At 37.4% G+C, this 21424-nt stretch overlaps 1 protein-coding gene across 9 annotated transcripts in view; it reads right to left on the bottom strand.

Annotated features, from left to right (window-relative positions):
- Nucleotides 1-21424, bottom strand: part of BRWD1 (bromodomain and WD repeat domain containing 1) — a 149989-nt gene that overhangs the window by 101502 nt on the left and 27063 nt on the right. For 6 of the 9 annotated variants that reach the window (XM_044442256.1, XM_044442257.1, XM_044442258.1 and 3 more), the window contains exons 22-40: nt 20554-20639; nt 19868-20060; nt 19058-19183; nt 18390-18497; nt 17366-17490; nt 17194-17276; nt 16434-16545; nt 15141-15202; nt 12739-12897; nt 11932-12052; nt 11189-11314; nt 10728-10803; nt 10495-10536; nt 10203-10349; nt 9451-9603; nt 8404-8576; nt 4296-4531; nt 2565-2732; nt 200-1090 (exon numbers count right to left, since the gene is read on the bottom strand). In XM_044442256.1, coding sequence (XP_044298191.1) covers nt 200-1090; nt 2565-2732; nt 4296-4531; nt 8404-8576; nt 9451-9603; nt 10203-10349; nt 10495-10536; nt 10728-10803; nt 11189-11314; nt 11932-12052; nt 12739-12897; nt 15141-15202; nt 16434-16545; nt 17194-17276; nt 17366-17490; nt 18390-18497; nt 19058-19183; nt 19868-20060; nt 20554-20639 — 3187 coding nt within the window. Of the gene's footprint in view, nt 1-199; nt 1091-2564; nt 2733-3245; nt 3317-4295; nt 4532-8403; nt 8577-9450; nt 9604-10202; nt 10350-10494; nt 10537-10727; nt 10804-11188; nt 11315-11931; nt 12053-12738; nt 12898-15140; nt 15203-16433; nt 16546-17193; nt 17277-17365; nt 17491-18389; nt 18498-19057; nt 19184-19867; nt 20061-20553; nt 20640-21424 lie in introns of those variants that run through there. The other 3 variants (XM_044442261.1, XM_044442255.1, XM_044442262.1) reach the window with 3 other exon arrangements.

The following is a 21424-nucleotide window of genomic DNA, read 5'->3' as shown; positions in this document are numbered from 1 at the left end:
ATAATGTTCAGTGATGTTAAGCAGTGTTGTAAGTCTAAACATGAACCCCACAGAAAATGGTCCAAGTTTGTTTTTTTCAACAAAGCAGCCTCTGCTGCATATATAAGTTTGATGGTGGTGAGAGTCTATGAGAAAAAGCATTTTCAAGCTGAAGCAGATATAAAATCACATCCTTGCTTCCAAACATTATATACATCACCTTTCCTGATGGGTTCCCTTCTTTTTCTTGAGCTTTTTCTTGAGCTGCTATCAGTTCCAGAATCCAAATTAGACAAGCACTCAGAGCTAGTTTTGAATTGCTTTGAAGTTACAGAAAAGTCTCTGTTCTGAGATAAAGTGATATTTTCATCCTCTCCCTGTGACTCTACTCCATCTTCTGAGTCACTCAAAACTTTAGCTTTCCTAATGTGAGCTTTTACCTTTCTACAGTTCTGTTTAGCTAAGCCATTGCATCTCTCTGGCTCAGAATCTGCCTCTGAGTTGCTTTTGTGTGCAGAAACCAACTGATAAGTTTTTTTAATGCTCCCATCCTCTGACACATGACTTTTGGAATCATCTTCTGAGAAGTCCATCATGGGCTTTACTTTAGGAGATACAGAGTGGGCAGTTCTGTGCAGCTGCTTATGTCCATTAACAGGGCGCCTTTTTAATGCTGTTTGTACATCACTCTCAGAATCTGAGCTTCCACTTTCAGATTCACTAACATGTCTTTTTTTAACAAGAGCTGAACCAGCTTTGGTGGTCTTTCTTCTGTTAGACTGTTCTCTCTCTATATCACTTTCAGATTGCATGGAACCTTCTTCCTCAGAGTCATTTCGCAATAATTTTCGGGCTGCAGCAGAAGCAGTGCGATGAGGCAATTTTCTGTTTTTGCTTCCAATACCAACACCTTCTGAGCTAGAGAGCTCCTCTTCTACATCACTCATCAGTCTTAATTTATTAGCTGCTACAGTAGCACTTCTACGTGGAATTTTTCTGTGCCTTCCACATCTATTGCTCACAGTTTCATAAGTCTCTTTTGAATTGCCAGTTTGTCTCCCATATATTCTTCTCCTGGTAGTCCTTTGGCTATTTCCATTCTCTTGAGAAGCTAGACATAAAAATATGGATGCTTATTAATTCTGAACATTTTTTAAATGTAGACAATTTGTTTATTCCTAACTGAAGAGTTATGAAAAGTTTTGGACCAAGCTTTTAGTCAAATTCTACTACTATAATTCTTTAGGGTTGGGTTTCTTTAGAAAGCAGACTTTATTCACTTCACATTTATTCCTAAGATCAAAGAAAAGAGATAACTGAAAGAATCTTAGCACAATTTCATTTTAGTTTGTCTCACTGAACATTTCACTTGTCAGAGATTTCAAAACTGCATCTAGTCACAAATACAGTGGTACCTCGGCTCACAAACACCTCAGTTCACAACCAAATTGGGCCGTGAACAAAAATTTCATAAAATTTTTTACTCAGGTCGCAAACTCTACATTGGGTGGCGACTGTGATTGTGGCTGTCTCCCTGTCCCTTGCCCCTCCCCCCTGAGTGGGGAGATGGCCGCGATCGTGCTGGGGGCAGGGGGGAGATGGCCAAGATCGCACCCATCTTTCCTGCACGAGCATGACTGCGCTTGTCTTTCCTGCAGGAGTGCAACCGTGATCTTGGTCATTTCCCTGCCCAGCCCAGCACTATCACGCCAGTCTCTCCCTCTCGAGCATGCCCGCGTTCGCGCCCGTCTCTCCCTCCACCAACGTGCTGGGCTGACAGGCGCTTGCAGGGATGATGGGTGCGATCGCAGTCATACTGGGGGTGGTGAGGGGAGATGGCCATGCTTGTGCTTGGGGTGGGGAGGAGGGAGATGGCCACAATCTTTGTTGCTATTTGTCACTTTGCTTCACATTTTTCTGATTAAAAAAATGGTTACAGAATGGATTAACCTTACTTACATTGAACCTTATGGGGAAATTTAACTTGGCTCATGACCAATTTGGGTCACGACCAGAGTCCTGGAATGGATTAAGTTTGTGATTAAGTAAGTCGATCTGTGGATCTCTATACATTTTTCAGGTGTAACACCAAGTACTGGTTTTAACTGAAGTTTTAAACTCTCTGAACCCTAGACAGTGGAAGGAACTCCTCCTGCTGTAGAACTTGTCCCACATTCTTAGGCATCTGATGAGGCTCTAGTCTTAGTGTCTTTACCAATCATGGATTTACAAGTACAAGGATAGATATTGGTTACAGTGCACTTGTTGAGAACTTCCCTCCAGGGATACCTGCCAAACTCATTCTAATTTTTAGGTATATGGCTAACAATATTTATAGCATTATAGGATAATATTTCTGTGAGGTTATAGTTGCATTATTACTTTTAAAAATAATTAACTTAGCAACTGTCTATATAGTGGGTTTCTAGTTCTTTTAACTATTACACTGCCTTTAAAGATGCCTTAAGGACCTATAATGAATCAATACAAATGCTGGAGATTTCAAAATTAACATGAAATGACATACTTGGGAGTAATGAAAGAGGTGATAATTGTGCAGTCAATATTAGTTGAATTACTCTTACCCATTTGTTTTTGCTGATACACTCTGTTTCTAGTGACTCTGAAGTTACTTCTCTTTTTCTCATTTATTCCATTATGCATTGCAGGAGATGACAGAGCTGCAGAACTTTCTTTGCTTTCCTCTGAACTACTTGAAGATGAAGCAGTTGTGGAGTGTTCTAATTCACTTTCTAGAAAAGTTAGATAATTTTATGCTAATTGAATGTCAAGTGTTTCTTCCTTTGGAGTTATCTGACAAAAGATCTAGAAACCTTAGAGTTCCACATTTTAAACCTTATACCTAAATCATCCAAATCCTATCTTTGTTGTCAAAGGATTCTAAAGTCCTCAATAATTTATATGAAACTACATGGTTCAAGTATTCAGACTCTTTCTATTATAGTTCTAATATTAAAAATTAGGTTGATGTGTGAAGAGTAGGACTGCACTTTGCACATCTAATAGCTTTGATAGCAGTCCTGTGCTTCAGAAGCTCTCTTTAAAGACATTTGACAATAGAATTAAGCATAATCATCCCTACTCACACCAAAAAAAGAATGGCTATTCATATAACTGGACTCCAAAGAACAATTTTTATTGGCTTGCCAGATGCTATTCAATTATCGCCATTTAAAAGTATCAATTAACTTGAAACACAAGAGTATATAAACTAAGGCAATATGTATGGAGCAAATATGCTTAACTCATATTAACTTCCTGGTAATTCAGCATTTCATGAAGCAGTAAAGACTTGACTGTCATATCCAGTATTTTCCTGTGAATTTCAAAAGTTATAACGGATAATGATTTTGATTAATAGTGAAATTCACATGTAATGAACAAAATAAAAGTAGATTAAAAAGAGCATACATTGTGCTGAAAAATAAAAGCTTTACAAGTAGTATATATCAAAACTTAACTAGGTTTAATAAACTTACCAACAGAAAAATCCAATCACAGATTAAAATCATCAGGACATCTATGTGCATATTCTTCCAACATTTTACTAAAAAATATGGACTTAGATATTTTTGTCTGTTGGTATATGCCAATTTAAGTTCCACAAAGTAACACAGTTATAAAGAAAGGCAGGATAGTAAAGCTAATATGTAATTTTCAGACTGAAAGATGGAACATTTTTTCATGCCCTGTCTTCAGTACTTCAATGAGTTTAACACTGTTAAGGCTGTGATACAATTTTAGGGAACATGGAATTTTTTGGCTCTTTCTTTTCAAGGATCAAGTAAAAGGCCTGCCCTCCAGAAGGGAGCTCCATCTTCTTCATAAGCCTTACTCATTATGCTGGAAAAAGGTCTGTACAATGTGGTGTTTCTTTGGCACTGAAGTTTGAAGATCAAACCAAGAAGATGTGCTGGGAGGGACTGTGGATTGATGGGATTCAAAGCCCAGATGTTCCCCCTACATGTCTTCAGATTGAGGTGCAAATATACATCGGCCATTAAGCTGATATCCTTTAGTTCCATCACACTGGAATTACTGGAAATGAAATGGGTTTTTTCTGTTCCCCCAAAAGGGGAAAGAAAAATGTTCCCTTTCCTTTCATTCTGGGTGGGTGGGAGGATTAATAAAAGGGAGTTCCATCACCTCAGATTTTTCTTTTCTTTTCCTGTTTACAGGATTTCTTTGTGAGTGTGGCTGCTTGAGTTGAACACATTTTAAGAGCAAAACAAAAGGAGGTCTGCAATTAAAGTGAAGCATTTCTTTTAACAAGCTTTTTTTCCCAGGTTACTCACCTGATGACAATGTGGAACTGCATGTCACAGATATATTTCTTGATCGTGCTTTTTTTCCAAAAGATGATGTAGAGGTTGAATCAGAAGATATGCCAGCAATACTGCGACTGGAGCTGCTAGGGTACATGCTATGGCTTGTAAGACAGAACTTTCTGTTGGAGGTATTTTGGTTAGAAGAGTCTTCTGGCTCAGACTGAATTTTTGCCTGAGACTTACATTGCTTCTGCTTTGCATTTCTTGTCAAAAAGAATGAAAGCAACTTATAGTCAATGAATGTGCTATATCTTTTCTAGTTCTGAAACTGCACTAATTAGGTGAATTTCAAGATTCAACAGAATTAATGTGAAATACTTGAAAATAAAAATACTTCATTTACACTGTCAGTAATAAGAATTGAAAAGCACACCTATATTTTAACTTATTGTTTTATCTATGTTGTAAGCCGCCCCGAGGCTTCGGCGAATGGGGCGGCATAAAAATGTTTTAATAAATAAATAAATAAATAAATATTTGTTTTCCAACTTTTAACTAGCTGCTGCTTAAAACTAGCAACTTTGAAGTGCCCTTTTGAGGTGCATTTCTTTTCAAATTATTTGTACTCCACATTTATGAAAATTATCTTCAATTATTGTAAATGATTTTGTGAGAAAAAAGTAAATAAAATTAGAAGATGCCCCTGAACACACTAAGGTTGGAAACTTTAGGAATTTCTTTATGAATAATTTCAAGTAATGTATATTAAATGACTGAAGTAATATGACAATGGTATGAATTTATAGGGATCTTTTTGGGTAGCTGATTAAGTCAAGTCTTCCCAATAACCACAAATGCCTGCAATCTTGAATTCCCTAAAGGAAAGGCAGGATATACATGCAATGGATAAATCACAGATGTCACATTTAGCAAATAGAAAATGGTATTTCAACTGACTACCACTACACCATTCCAGAGATTAATGTGCCTGGATCTTTCTCTGAGTTGTCAGAAAAGGGAAAACAAAATGGAAGGATTATACAGTGGAAGCAGCAAGCATTTTAAGAAGCTATGAAGCTTGCTTCTTCTCATGTTAAGTTCTGACTGATCAATGATGTGTCATAGCCACCTCAAGCGGGTTGGTGGGAGAAAAATATGATATTCAAAATCTTGTAGCATACACAGAAGACACTGTTGCTCTTACGCTCTGAAATATGGACAGGTTTTCCACATTTCCTCAAATTGTGCAAGTCTAACTTATTATGAAAAGCAAAGGATCAGAACCAATGGCAAGGAGTGGATGGGGATGGTAACTGTCCCTCTGATGACCCACATCATATTTAAGAACCCAGTATGACATGCTGCAAGCATGAACCAAGTTAATTAAGATGAACCTGGGAACTACAGACCACTTAGTCTGACACCAATCCCTGGAAAAATTCTGGAGCAAATTATTTAAACATCTATCTGCAAGCAACTTGAAAATGCAATGATTAATTGAAGCCAATATGGATTTATCAAAAATAAATCCTGTCAGACTAGTTTAATCTCATTTTTTTTGACTGGGTAACCTCCCTAATGGACAGAGGGAACACTGTGGACATAATCTACCTAGAGTTTAGGAAAGCTTTCGACATAGTGCTGCATGACTGACGGGGATGGGGCGTTATGCTCACATGACTCCAGTCCTCCGTCAGCTTCACTGGCTTCCCATTGAAGCCCGGGCCCAATTCAAGGTGTTGATTATGACCTACAAAGCCCTAAACGGCTTGGGTCCTGGCTACCTGAACAAGCGCTTACGTCCGTATATGCCCGACCGCCCTTTGAGATCTGCGGGAGAGTTCCTTCTCCGGGAACCCTCCATGAAAGAAATTAGGAGAGTAAGTACCCGGAGGAGGGCTTTCTCTGCGGTGGCGCCCAACCTATGGAATTCACTCCCCAAAGAGGTCCGCCTGGCACCGTCGTTACTGGTTTTTCGGCGCCAGGTAAAGACCTTTTTATTTAAACATCATTTCAATTGTTAAAACATATGATCTGGCCAGGGCAACTTCTTCTTCCTTCTCTTTCTCCTCCTATATTTTTATTTTATACTGATAATTTTAATTTTATTTTTGTAAATCAATGTATTCTTTGTATTTTTATATTTAATGGTAATTTATTATGTACTATTGTATTTCAATGTATTTTATCATGTTGTAAGCCGCCCCGAGGTTTCGGCAAGGGGCGGCATAGAAATGCTATAATAATAATAATAATAATAATAATAATAATAATAATAATAATAATAAGCAAATTCGCAAAAACTGGACTAGATAGAAAGTTCACATGCAACATTTCACATGTAACAAACAATATGTCCAAAAAAGGAACTGGACAGCCATCTGAGTGGGAGGGTGTAACTTGGTGTCCTGCAACAGCACAGGGTTGCACCCCATGGCCTGCATGACCCCTTCCAACTCTACTATTCTATGATTCCATGAATATTAGGTGAATCCAAAATTGGCTACTGAATTGGACACAGAGTGCTCATCAATGGCACCTTCTCAAAATGGATGGAGGTAACTAGTTGGGTATCACAGGGTTTGGTCCTGGGCCCAGTGCTCTTCAACATCTCAATCATTGAAATGAGGAAGTGCAAAGAAAGATAATCATATCTGCAGATAATACAAAACTGGGGGGAACAATCATCACCCTAGAAGACAGAATGAAGATCTAGGGTGATCTTGATAAACTTGAACATTGGGCTCAAAGCAACAGAATGAGATTCAGTAAGGACAAGTGCCAAGTTCTCCACTTAAGAAAAAGAAACCAGTGCATCGATGCAAGATGGGGAATACGTGGCTCAACAGAATTGAAAAAGAAAAAGATCTTGGGGGTAATTGTGGACAATAAGCTAAACATGAGCCAACAATGTGAAGCAGCCGCCAAAAGGGCAAATGCTATTGGGATGCATTAACAGAAGTATTAGTTTCAAATCGTGAGGAGGAGTAGTTCCTCTATACTCCTCACTGGTCAGCCCTCAGCTGGAATACTGTGTATAGTTCTGGGCACCAAGATTTAAGAAAGATGCAGAAAAATTAGAAAGGATCCGGAGGAGGGCAACAAAAATGATCCAGAGTTTGTAAACACTGCCCTTGCTGATACCAGAGTGTAGGACACAGAATAATCAATCCAAGTTGCGACAACCCAGACTCAGACTGGACATCAGGAAAAGCTTCCTCACTGTCAGAGCAATCTGACAGTGGAACCAGCTGCCTAGAAAGGTGGTGGGCTCTCCCACAAGAGAGACATTCAAAAAGAAACTGGACAGCCCTCTGAATGGGATGGTGTAACACTGTGTCCTACAATAGCAGGGGTTTGGACCCAATGGCCTTCATGGCCCCTTCCAACTCTACTATCCTATGATTCTTTGAATTAGATGGTCAAATTTGACTGGCTTTAGAAACTTGTCTGGAAAAGTTTTCCTTGTGGGGCAGGCCATTAGCTAGGTTCCTGTGGAAGAAAATGCTGTAGAAGAGACACTGCAATGAGCTACTCTTCAGAACACTTAAATATAATAAAAGAAAGTAGCATAACTCTTGTTCACCACAAGAGCTAAATAAAGTGGTAAGAAGTCAGTTTCTGCCTTTATGAAACATCTTTGTTTTATCTAATCACTTAACCTTATCCCTGGGTCATAGTAACATTCATACAAGCAGCCTTAATGCATGCATAAACACTAATTATGTTTATCCAAGATTTTCATCTTGTAATAGTGTATGATGGTATGTTTGAAACTTAAGAATTTATCCCTAGCCTACTTCATAAAATCTTAACCAAACAGAATTTTGTCCATTCAACTAAAGGAAGAAGCAAACACCCAGTACCAGCATGATCCTAGAGCAGATAGAGCAGGAAGGTGCTAAAATTATGCAGAAGTCAGCTTAGACAAAGACATAATGCTCAGCCAGCTCTTCAGCTGATCAGATGAACACTTCTACTGTATATCTGGATGCACGATCCAGTGCAAATCTATTCAGAGGCAAGCCCTAGACTCTCAATCACCACCACAAATCAGTTGCCAATGTCAGTAGCTATGTCCATCCTATTAAAGAAAAACATCCACAAAATGAAAATTCTATGCTAAGGATTTTACCTGAGTGTTTTGGTAGAGTGCTGTACAGTTTCACTCTGAGTTTGCAACTTCCTGTTGTGTTGCCGACTGTTGTGGAATTTTTCATTGTATTTTTGTCCAGTTCTAAAGTCAGAAATGATTCTTCTCATTTTTTCCTCAAACAGTGCAGATAATCTCAATGTCATACTGTATATCTAGATTTGGAAAGGCAGGTTAAGAATGATCATATTCCTATTAAAATTAGAGAACCTTAATGACACAATTAACATATGATAACTGATCAGTTCTCTTTAGAATGTTAGCAGTGCAGTAACTCAGTCAAAAGAGGTAAGAGGACACATCAAATTACTCTTTGTCAGTCTTAATTAAAACACATTCTACCATGTGTGGAAAAAAGCCGTGCATGGATTCAAGGGGTTCTTATAGGCTCACTCAAAGCATGTGTAACTGTAATACACTAATATGAAACATAAATAAGCTTCTGAATTATTTGCAAATCTCTGAAATCAACAAGTTATTAAAATATGCTGAAGTAATTAATTTTAAATATCCCCTTTTTATAACTTCCTCAAATTTCTATTTTATACTATGATGTGTTATTTTTAATCCAATAAATCAAAGCTTCTAACACTGATTATTTCAATAGTTTGATCTTTGATAAAGAAACAAACATGTATTTAAAGTCTTACTAAACAAGAATCAGTTGATGAAAGTTTCTGTACAGAAGGAATGTAGCAGAGATACCTTGGGATTATAGAGAACCTTTCCAGTAAGAATCTTTCATGATTTTGCATGGTTACTGCGGAAGATTTACTTCTCTACAGACAGTATTTCTGGTAATCGCTTGCTTTAAAATGACTTTGTAAGTAGAAACTCTTCTATATTTCTCTAATTAAGCCTGTTTCTTTTCTTAAAGAAACAAAATCTGCAATGATATCACACCACAGGTTCATCTTTAGGCAGTGGGGTTTTTTGGTCCGCCTTATGTCCTTTAACCTCTCTTGCTTTAATCTCCAACTAGAAGATATGATGATTTTACTAGTATGATAAACAGTACAGAAGAGTTACCTTAGACCTTTTGTTTGGGGTATATGCTTTAGCATTGCTAAATATTAATCTGATATCTTTGCACAGTTCCATTGGAGTATCATAATTTCCAGCTTCTAGTGTCTCTTTCACTGTGCCCAAGTCCATTGGTGTATCTATAATTTCTCTGTAGTCCTAAATAAAAAGATCCAAAAGACTCCATTATTTAAAGTATGCTGGCACAAAAGAAAAAAGTGATGGCATAGAATTTCTCAGACATATAAGCATGTAAGCACATATAAACTGGAGAGCAAAACAAAAGCATATATAAATTTTCCTATAGAATGAAAAGAAGCATGACTGCATTAGCCAAGTTTGACCATGCAGCTAGATTCTGAAAATAATAGCTCTCTTTTGTCCATGAAGACTTTAAAAAAGAAGTTAGATTAAGTAGAAGGGAAAGGTGGAGAACCAAGCACTAATCACTAGTCTGTATTATTAATCTGGAACTTGTGCGGGGAGAGAACCATCTTGTCAGTGTCCTCACCACTTTTCCAGTTAAAGACTCAGTAGAGGAAACAGAACACTTTTTCTGAGGAAAAAGCCAACTGATCAAGCAATGGAACTTGCTGGTTGGCCAAAATAAATAGCTCTCTCACATAACCTACTTTAGAACAGTGTTAAGAAGCAAAAGAGGCTAAGAACAGGGAAAACACAGTGTACACTGGAAATGCAGTAGACAGGTGTGTGTGTACATGTATACACCCTGTTCACATCAATAAACAGTAACTTACTGGGTAATGATCCAGGTCAACAGGTTGTCGAAATGGCTCAGAATCCTCACACTGGAAAATTAAATTTACAAGTTCCATACACTGTTTCTTCCAACTATTTTCATCATAGCTGGGTTTTGCAGTGGTTTTCCGTCTAAGGACCTGTTTCTTTAAAAGAAAACATTCTTAAGTATAAAATGAAGTTAGGAAGTAACATTTCATATTCATCTGTTCACTTCCTAGCAGTTAGTATCACAAAATGGTTACTTCTGTATACACTGGGAAACTTTGGGTTAAAAGCAAATTAACTTACTTTTCTAGAAGATGCTCTTGGCATGTAAGTCTCTTCATCATCCTATAAAAGTCAAGACACATTCATTTTTAGAAGCTAACGCGTAACTAAAGTGTCAGAAAACATATGTTTCAAGGAGCTTACAATACTGGGTCCATACTGGTGTTAAGGTGAATGGCAAGGACATGGCTCAATAAAATAGCAGGAATAATAAACTGTGAGTAAACTAAACAACATAAACATTAAGTTATTACCAGTTCACCAGCATCACTGCTATCCTCACTGTTGGTTGCTATACACAACTCAAAAATACTGGTACAATTTGGATTCCTAGAAAAAAAATAAGCTTTGTTACTTTCAACAAAAAAATGTAGCTGCTGTCTATTCAAATGACTACACCAATTACAAGTTGGACATTTTTCTGTATGTTGACTCAGAAAGAGGTACATTTAAGGAGGATGTTGATAATTTGTAAGGAATGACTCCTACAAAACCTAGTTTCACCAAAATTACCATGGAAAATGAAAATATATTCTCAAAATGGACATAGACACAACACTGTTTCATTATCAGTTGAGAAACTTATGAATTAATACTTTTAAAGCCTGCAGCTACTCTCACAGCAAACAATGACCATAAACAACAACTAGAAATAAGGCAATTCTTATTCAATTTTAAGAAATGTAAATGTTGCTTAGCCTAAAATGTAGCTTACCTGATGAATTCTAGGAGCTGATCTGTGATTTTTTGAGCAGACCTAGCAATAGTACTGTTGGGTTCATTGAAAGTTAGGGCATTGCTTTCAATACACCTTACTTCCCAAATCAATGCAGAAATTCTCCTATATTTAACAGTAAACAGAATACAATGAAAACAGGAAGAATAAACTATTTTCACTAAAGCAGAATTTTCCTGAATACAAGCACTGCGCAGGCGCAGCACCCATATGTGTGATGCACAGAGACCACCACGAAGAAATCCTACTATTTATTATTTTAACAGAACACTATCATGCTGAATGCACCAAATATTCCATGCTTGAGTTAGTATTCCCCTTCTAGTGCAGCAGCATCCTTTATACTTTTAAATCTAATGAAAGTATTATCATTGTACTCACCACCCATCCCAGTCTTATTTTACCATGCAAAATATTCGATATTAGCCACCTGTTGGTGGCACAACTGTGACCCAACTGTGACCCAATATACCTCCAAATCACTGAAAAAATCTTTCCTGTATGTACCTTATGTTACAACTCCCTTACAGAATGCTAGAAGTATACAGTCATTGTAGCATACTGCCCCAATTCTTATTGAAATGGGAGAACACTGAACAAAAAATATGCATCACTTTGTATTAAATGCAACATAAACATAACTAAACATATCAAATACACATTTTTGTATAATAAGGTTGTATCTCGAAACTACCTTATTTCTAGAGTTGAATCAAACTAACCTGTAAAATTGGTTGACTAGTCTCATGCGGATAGTCCAAAGGTCTGTCGGATAAGCTATTACTGTACTGTACTTTGGATATGTGTTCAGATCAACAGGACCAGCAAATGCTGCTGCAATATCTGTCAAATAGTAATTTCAGTCAGCTGAAACAGCTCTAATTACCGGAACACTGATTTCCATACAAATAATAAATCAGGCATTAAAAACAAGTTAGACCTTGTTTTGGAAAACAACTGGAACAAGCTGAATTTATCAAGTACTTGCAGTGAGCATCCTGAATCTTTCATTCAACACATAGACCAGCGATTCTCAAACTTTTTCAATAGGAGGCCAGTTGAAAGGCTGAGGTGACTGTTGTGGGCCAGTGAGGTGGGGGTGCTTGGGGGGTGCGGGCCAGTGAGGTGGCATCGGGCGCGCACAGCAGTGGCTCACTCGCTCGGAGCTCTCCCAGCGATTCCAAAACCATCTCCAAGCAAGCAAGCAAGCAAGCCACCACCTCCCTGCCCGTGTTGCGAGGCAGCAGCGAGCGCACATGTATGGGAAGCAGGCAGTGGCGGCTTGCTCACTTGGAGACCATCTCCGACTGAGCAATCCACCGCCTCCCCATGCGCGCATGGGCCGGATGAATGGCCATGGCGGGCCGGATCCGTCCCACGGGCCGTAGTTTGAGGACCCATGACTCACTCTCTCTCTCTCTCTCTCTCTCTCTCTCTCTCTCTCTCTCTCTCTCTCTCACTCATTCACACACACACACACACACACACACACACACAGAGGGATAGTTGTAAGAGTTCTAGATTCTTACCAAGTTTCAAAAGCTGATCAATTCCAGAAATAATCCTTTCACACTCTTCATCCTGGGACTTTCCCTGCCATTCTCCCTTCTGAGGTTTGTATAATAGTTTTGACATTTCTTCAGCAGTCACAGAAACACTAGCTCCCAATTCCTCAGGCTGATCAACTACTTATTTTCAGCAAATAATACAGGTGATTTTAGAAAAAACACAAAAAAATGCAGCAAGTTTAATAAACTGCACTTCTCATGACATATACCACACATGTATGACAACATAATATCCATGTTTGATTCCTGAATATCAATTCCCTTAAAAGAGACTCAGAGTCAGAGATTTAATTCTTCAAATATTTTCAATGTATCCTTTGTTTCAAGAAAAATATGACAACAGATACAATTGAAATTTCCCAGTTACTTGAGAACAGACAATAACAAGGCAACATACTAATGTCAATGAATTAGGAGAATAATAATACCAGGGTTTCATAATAGGAACCAGCTTCTGGCTCCAAAATTGCCATATGAAACAAATCTGGCAAATGAAGCAAAACCTATTTAATTTTGAAATAATTACTAAGTATAACTATTGCCTTCTGCAAAAAACATAGACATGTTTTGGACACTTGCCAGTCTGTTGCCTGAACAGGAAAACTTATTGCCAATCATTGTAGACCAGAAAGCTCATAAAGTCAACCACAGATACCAAGAGATCAGGGTATTACCTTTTGCTATGTAACTTTCTCAAATCTGGTCTAGTGTGAGCATACCTAACTGTAAACAGATGTAAATATACTTTTAACCCCATCCCAACAACTCCCAAGGTTTTCAGTGCGACAGGGAAGAAAGCCCAAAATGCAATGCCACCTGGTTCCATGAATCTCAAACACTTATTTCTGAACAAATCTGCAGTCCCAGAAATGATCCTCCACCCACTTGACTGTTCTGCCAGCAGTGGAGGACAAGAGGAAAAAGCCATCCATATTGTTGAAATGGGTATCTTGTGTATTTTAAGCAGAACAAGTTTCCAGGGAAAGAAACTATAAAACAATATGGTATACTGCCAATTAAGATTTAATTTACCTTTATACTTTTATATTTTGTTATGGATCATTTAAGTTAAGCTTTGGTTAATTTATAGGCTGCATTATGTGTGGCTATATTTTATGATGTGGTGCTCATCTATTATTTTATTGTTTTATTTTATCTGTTTATTGTTTTTTATTGTATCTTATGCATTTAATGCTGTCTTAACATTTGTAAGGCACCCAGAAAAACTTTGGGTTATGGGGCAGCATAGAAATGGAATGAAATAAAGATCATATTGGGTTCAACATCAGGCAAACTATTAATTATTACTACAATCATTTAACTGGAAGAATACCTCATCACTAAATACAACTTTATTCTCCACATACCTTCTTGACTTCTAAACTATCTTTAAAAAGGTAAAAGTGACTGCTATTAAAAAAAAATCACTGACTCTTAAGTTGAAAGATAAGCTCAGCAATATAGCAGTCATTTAGAGTGTTTGTTGAATACTACATAATCACTGCTTCAGTAATCCATCTTGTAGTAATGCCTTGAGTCCTCCCTTCCACCAGTGCTTACATAATTTTCACAGAACTGTATTTTCTTTCCAAAATCAGGGAATGACTTAAAATCCTTGTTAATCTTGTCCTTATGGGCTGTTTAGTCCTTTTCATTATATTCTTCCACCAAAAAGAATTCCTGCGCTCTGGTGCTACTTTGCACTTCACAGTGGAAAAAAATATGATTACCTGTATCTTTTCTTTTATACAAGAAAAACAGGTGAAAGGAGGTGAGATTCAGGGGCAGAGTTAAAGAGTCCCTTGCCGCATCATACTTCTGCTCAAGGCTGCAGCCCCAAGGGCTGATTTTTTGACTTTTTAAAGTCAGGAATACACAAGCACATGTCATGTCTAAGGTGTGCCTGAGTGACCCTTTGCAATGTGTAAAGCTATCCTTTTTTATGTTTTTAACCTGATGAGCACCAGTTTTTCAAGAAGCTCAACCAAATTGTGTGGACTTCACACATCTCACCTTAGGAAGCTCATAATATATAGGATAGATCATGAAGGTATGCATACATCAGTGGCACTACTATTGTTGCTGTGTAATAGGCCAAGTCACCAGTATGTCATATTTCACTTACATGCAAGAGTTTGTTTTTAAGGTGTTTTGTCAATGACTCATTAAGAATCGTACTTTATAATATCATTAAGAAATATAGCAAATAGTGTAACTCCTTTTAGTGTAACTAATATTCTGAGAACATGTTCCTAATGTACTAACTTATTATTTCAGAAAATACTTAACACAGAGCTAATACACACACTGATGGTTATGCAGCAAGGGTTACAAGTATTCAGGAAAAAAATATTTTTACATACCATTCTCTGGAATTGGTTCCATATCCCATGGACTAAGTCTTTCAGTTTCACCATTGTCCCATCTATTTAATAACAAGATAAATTTAAATATAAAATAGCAACCCCAGTATAGAATATACAATGTTTACTGTTCTAATTCTAAAAATTATAGAAAGGATGGGGAAGATAACAATTGTGGTTGTTGTTACTCTCCCATGACAGTAAAATTATACTGGAATAGTCCAGTGGAATCTAAGTCAGGTACATTTTCTTGTCAAGCAAAAGTGTCCCTTGGGTCAGGATGCTTTGTCTACTTTTGTCAATTCAAAAACTAGGGAAAAAAGGAAATTTCAAAACATGGACCAGGAGACCAATATTTTAATCCATCTAATTTTGAATTACAGAACCTTCATTCAGGGGAACAGGCACAAGCTCTGAAACTCTTACCAATTACCTTTGAAATATCCCCTCTTCTACTCCTATACCAATGCCTTCAGAAGCAAACTACTAGTGAGTTCATTTACTGGAACCTAAAGGAAAGACTTTACTCATATCAGACTATGTAAGAACCAAATCTCTGAGCAGAGGAACTACTAACAGGAGTATCAGAACTAACCCCCCCCCCCCCCGTGTTCAATGGGGCTTACTCTCTAGTATGCATACTCTGTGCTGCAATCTTATACACAGTTCAATCCAGAAAAGACAGTATTTGCCACATCCCACTCTAGCCAAACAATTATTTCTCTTTTCTTTTTAACCTTCCAAATTGGGTTTTTCCTCCAAGGCACAAGTCAGGAGGTAAAGAAAAAGGCAAGTCTGAGGCACTTGTTTTAAGTTTTTGCACCCCCATTTTTCATTATAAATAATGACACTTTCACAAGGCTTTGGGCAGAGCAATCCTGTGGTCATTTAGGCCCTGTCCAGGGGACACAGATTTGTTCTGCCCATAGTCTTCTGAAAGTGATTCCAGCTATGAGGAAAATTTGTTCCACAGACACCTCTCTGGAATTGCAAGAGCAACCTCAGGGAAGGATCTTTGGGGGCATCCCTGGGGCAAGGAGCTGAAGAAACTGGTGCCTTGAAGATGCGAGCTCTACTGGCAGTGTCTCAGCCACCTTTTTCCTTGCTCCAAAATAACGTGCTGCATCAGCTGCTCACAATCTTGTGAGTTAGGAGTATTATGGGCATCCCCACAGGACTGCGCCCTAACTGCGCCAGGACTGCCTCAGGGTAAATGAAACTGCCAAAGCAATTTTGTCTTTACAACATTCACTTCAATGTGAAGTGATGATGCTAAAGTAAGCACGAACGTACTTAACACTGTAACACTGAAAAGGGCTGTCTGGATATTGTAGCTGATACGGCTCTTGACTTAAGACAGTTCCAAACCACCAAGCATCATCAATAATTGAACGGAAGCGGTCACCTGTTAAAAAAAAAAAAAAAACACCAGATGCTATACACTTCTTTTAAATAAGCATTTTTGCTGGTAAGCAATATGGAAAAATAGTGTGGCTATCAGTACTCTGGATTTCATCCCCTATGTCAGTATTGCCCAAGCTTGGGTCAGCAGATAATGCACTACAATTTATTATATTTATATCCCACCTTTGTTTTCCTTCCAAGAAACTTAAGGCAGCTTACATAATTCTCTTCTTCCTCTCAATCTTATCTTCAGAACAACAGAAATTTACAAATTATGCATGGTATCTGCAAATGTACTTGAAGTGACTCAGTCTATGGTGTTAGTATCTCTACTGTTATAGAAGAATTCAAAATAAAACACAAGCCTAAAGAATTCCAGCTAGCATGCAACGTTCTGAGAAAATAATGGTTTTGCCACATCCATGTTTAGGTTTTACATTACATTTGTACAATCTATAAAAGGAAAACTTCCTTACACATGAATTCCATTAGTAAGTTATGTCAACAGCCATTCCCTCCTTTAGCTTAATGATAATGACTGAAGCAAAAGGAGGCTGAAGGTCTCAGTTCAATTCCTAAAATCAGTTCACCAAGCTATTTACAACATTCTTAAGCTAATATTTCTATAGTCTGAGAAGGACAGACTTACAAGGTTGCCAGTTTTGTTGTCGTGATTCTTCATAGAACTGACGTAACACAAGGAAGTCAATAACATCTGGCATATCATGGTATCTAGAAAGGAGATTAAACATTAGTCCATCTGTAAATATGTACAAGACTATCTACAATCTGCATGATAGAAATAGGAATAAGATACTTACTTGAGAGAAAATGATTTATCCAGAAGCTGCCCTGTAACATGATCCATAAGATTAAGCTTGAGACAGCATAGTGTAGGAGGCCCAACTTCATAACGTAACCCAACAATTTTGACCAATTCTTGTTCCTAATAAAGCACATAAAAATTAAAATTAATACTAGTTCACTAGTTAAATTCATTACTCAGACTTCTATATAAAAGCCTGTGAATGGCAAAAACAAAAAGTCAAGATACAGTAATCATACCACACTCTTGAAAAGAACTTAAAACAAGTCATTATCTTGCAAAAACAGAAAGATCTGGGGTTTGTTACTTACCTGTAATTAAGATTCTTGGCCCTTATCATAAAGCTTAAATCCACAGACAATGTTAGATGGTTTTTAAAAACAAAGCGCAAAATACTTTGTAACCTATACTAGTGTTCATGTTTTAACTGTTCTAAAGAGATTTATGCATTATTTTTATTATAGTGACACTAAACCCTTCATTGTTATACTTGTATGGTATTGCAGAAGACAGCAAACATGAGGTCACTGTCAGAAATACATTCCTCAAATAGCAATCATTTTAAATTCTAGAATTAAGGGTTATACCCAGTGTTAGTCAAACTTAAGCTCCATTCATTTCAGTGGATCTACTCTAAGGAAGTTCAACTCTCTTTGATATAACCCTGAGACTTTACAATGGATGGCTATATTGAACTTTGGAGAAACAATTACTTTGATGTCTGTTTATTATTGGGTTCTCTTCCTTTTACACAAAGGAAGATACAAGTAAGTGTCAAGCTGCTCAGTGGATGAGTAGCATTCTTTAACTGAAAATAAATAATTCATAAACATTTAAGAGCTGGCACGGTGAAGTAGATCAAGCAATATTTAAAGCAGAATAGTCCATGTTCAATTCCCCACTCAGCGATAAAGTTCACTTCCAACCCTAATCCTTACACACCTTACTAGTTTCCTAAGGGAATCAATGAGAAAAATGGCAAGTTACTTTGCATAGTAAAAGTGCTGAAGCAGTCTTACCCTAAGAATCATTTTTCTCCATGGCTCCTTGTGAGGATTTAATTTATAAATATTGTTTTTTCTCACTGCTTCAATATAAGCTTCATGACCTTGTCGAAAATATACCACCTAGCAAAAACAAGTTTTAAGTCAATGAATGAAAATCAACAAGCAGAATCCAAAATTAGTTTAACATAAGTTAGAAACATTTTTACTCTACTTAGTTAGAACGGTGGCTTACATTAACAAAGGGTGAAAGTAATCCTCCGCTTGTTCCACTCACCAACCCACCAGCTTGAATAGAACCAAACACAAATCAGTCTATCCTAATCTCATTTGTTTCACTTCAAGTTGGGCATAGTGTCTAACCCTGCCAAAATCCATGTCTCTTTTACCTCAACAGCAAGTAGCCTTTTAAAACTGAAATTAGACAGCTGTGCATGTAGCCTAACATGTCAGTAAGCAATCCCAGCTTGCTTTGTTTTAAAGATGGCTAAAAATGGAGTTTGGTGGCTCTTCTTGTGACTTAGGTGAGATATTACATAAGGTTACAAGACAGTACCACCAAAGTATGGTGTTCCTCCTGTGAAAACACTACTCTCCCATGAGATACAGCAGGTTATAGAACTGAGCTTCGTTATACCACTTTGAAAAACAGTAGCAAATTAAGTAGCACAGTTTAAATTCACCTCATCACCCATTTGTGGGACAAAAGGAGACCTTCGGAGTCTGATGTCTGTTATCCAGTCAGGAGGCTGGAACTCAGAGGAAAGTTCGGGGGATGTCAACTGCTGGGGAGTGTTCACTTGCAAGTCCTTACGAAAAATTAGTCAAATTAGAACAGTGCTATGACTACAAATTAACTGGACAAACTTTAAAAGCATATAAGAGGGATTTCATTAAGTTATTTGCAGCTTTTCAAGTTTTCCTGTTGCAGCACAGTGCCTCTTTTGCAATGTTCCTTTTAAGTCCACTCCTCCATACAGCTACCTTGGAGAACTTTATTTTACAACTGCATCAATGATAACTTGGGTAACAGCCCACTATGACTTATTTGAGTCACAATGATCATGCAAACCAGGTTACTTTCTGGTATATTACACAGCTCATATAGCATAGTAGCATAGAAACTGAGCTATGAATCACAAATTCCACAGCTCAAACCTACTGTAACTCAAACAAATATTACATATGATTACTTAAAATCCTCTCTTTGAAGTTGTGCTTCCTTGTGGGTATATAGATCTGTTATAGTATCATGCCAATTTAAAACAAAATGCTTCTAATCTACAGTTATCTATCTTTTGCCTAAACTGCAGCTCCTACGATTTGTATTTGTGCAACATAACACTCTTTTGTACCAATGTTTATCTGTTCACAAAAATGCAAGTAGTCTTGACAGCATCCTAAGGTACTTGGATTCATGAAATAAGTGCTGATAAAATCTGAACCCAATTAATCGATCAAGTATCTAAAAACAAACCAGAAAAAGTGAATACCTCCTTATGCCCCTTTGGTTTGTATTTTTTCCGCCTTTTTTTCCTCCTCTTTGGTGGAAACATTTTTTCCAGTGAGACTTCATCTTCAGAAGAACTACAATATCTGACAGTTCTGCGACGAGAAGTTCTTACAGGGGGCTGCAGGTTAATCCCTGCATCAGCAATCCAGTCAGAATACTGGCTTGAAGAGTCACTATAGGAGAACAGACAGCCACAAAATAGCACAAGATAGATTTGAGGGCTTTACTAGTTCAAAACAGTTTGCACTTGAACTAGTGCTTCAGAACTGAATTGTCCTAGGCTTGACTAGGCCAGAGGCCAAGTCATGCTATCTTTAAAACAACTGCAAAAGCTGTTTTTACAACTGGTACTCTGCAGTTTCTACAGGACACTACAGAAACAACACAATAAGCAGCTAGCTAAAAGACTACACTGGTATAGTTGTATGATAAAAATTTAACTGCAACCCTCTAGGAAGTCTCTTTTAGTGCAACTTTTTAACATTTCTTGGTTTGCTGATAAACCCTATAAAGCATATATATTGCAATACGAGGACTAACGTGGCATATCATCTACCTGATTCCTAGCATATAATCCTTTCTCAAAAGGTCACTTGCAGAAATTAAAATGTAGCATTGTGAAGGCTGAGGGGCAAGACAGAAGCTGTTGCTTGAGACCAACTTTACCTGGAACTATTACTGTTGGTTTTTTTGTCACTCTTCCATTCTTCTTCATGAGAAGACAAACTCAAAACATCACTTTCTTCTGCCTCCTACATTAAAATAAATAAGCTATGAATCCTGAATTATTTCACAAATTGGAAAATATTCCTATCATTCTCTTACTCTTGCTTATCACCACTAGGTTAATGCTATATCAAAAGTATTAAGGATAAGAAGACAGAAGAATATAATTTCTTATCTGACCCCCCCCCCCCCCCCGCTAGTCACAATTGCTATGTCGAACTATTTATCGTACTATGTCTGCTATCCCTAACCTGATGTAGTCCAAAACATCCTGAGAGCACCAGGCTGGGGAAGATTGTTAGGCTTACTAAAAACCATTTGCAAGACTTGCTATATAATTAAGCTTAAGCTAGAACAAACCTTTCCTCACAACAGCATTCAAATCCCCCAAAACCACACTAAGATACTTGCACAAAATTCTAGATTCTAAATAATTTCTTAGGCCTAACCACTTCAAAGATATATCCACTGTACAATAAGACTTAGCTACATTATGAAGGATGCAGTGTTTTGAAACAGTTTTTACACAACAGGAACAGGTATGCTTTTGTAACTCTACCAAGGTTTAATAAATGTAGAATTTAGTATTTCAAGAATTTGCTAGAATTAGTTTTCTACAAATTCATGAATATATACCTGTTAAGGAAACATGAACTGAACTACACTGAAAGAAGAAAATCATTACACAGAATATATTCATATGCCTCAACACTCTGCAGGTAATCTACACTTAAAGAGCCATCAATTCTCAGTAACAGCTTTGTTGTTGTTGTTAGTCAAAGTAGCGTCCAACCCATTGTGACCCCATGGA

This window comes from Varanus komodoensis, unplaced genomic scaffold (genome assembly GCF_004798865.1).
Source record: "Varanus komodoensis strain SLA01 unplaced genomic scaffold, ASM479886v1 scaffold4, whole genome shotgun sequence".
Classification (NCBI taxonomy): Eukaryota; Metazoa; Chordata; class Lepidosauria; order Squamata; family Varanidae; genus Varanus; species Varanus komodoensis.
Note: the sequence above shows the minus strand (reverse complement) of the source record. Positions and strands in the feature narration are given on the sequence as shown.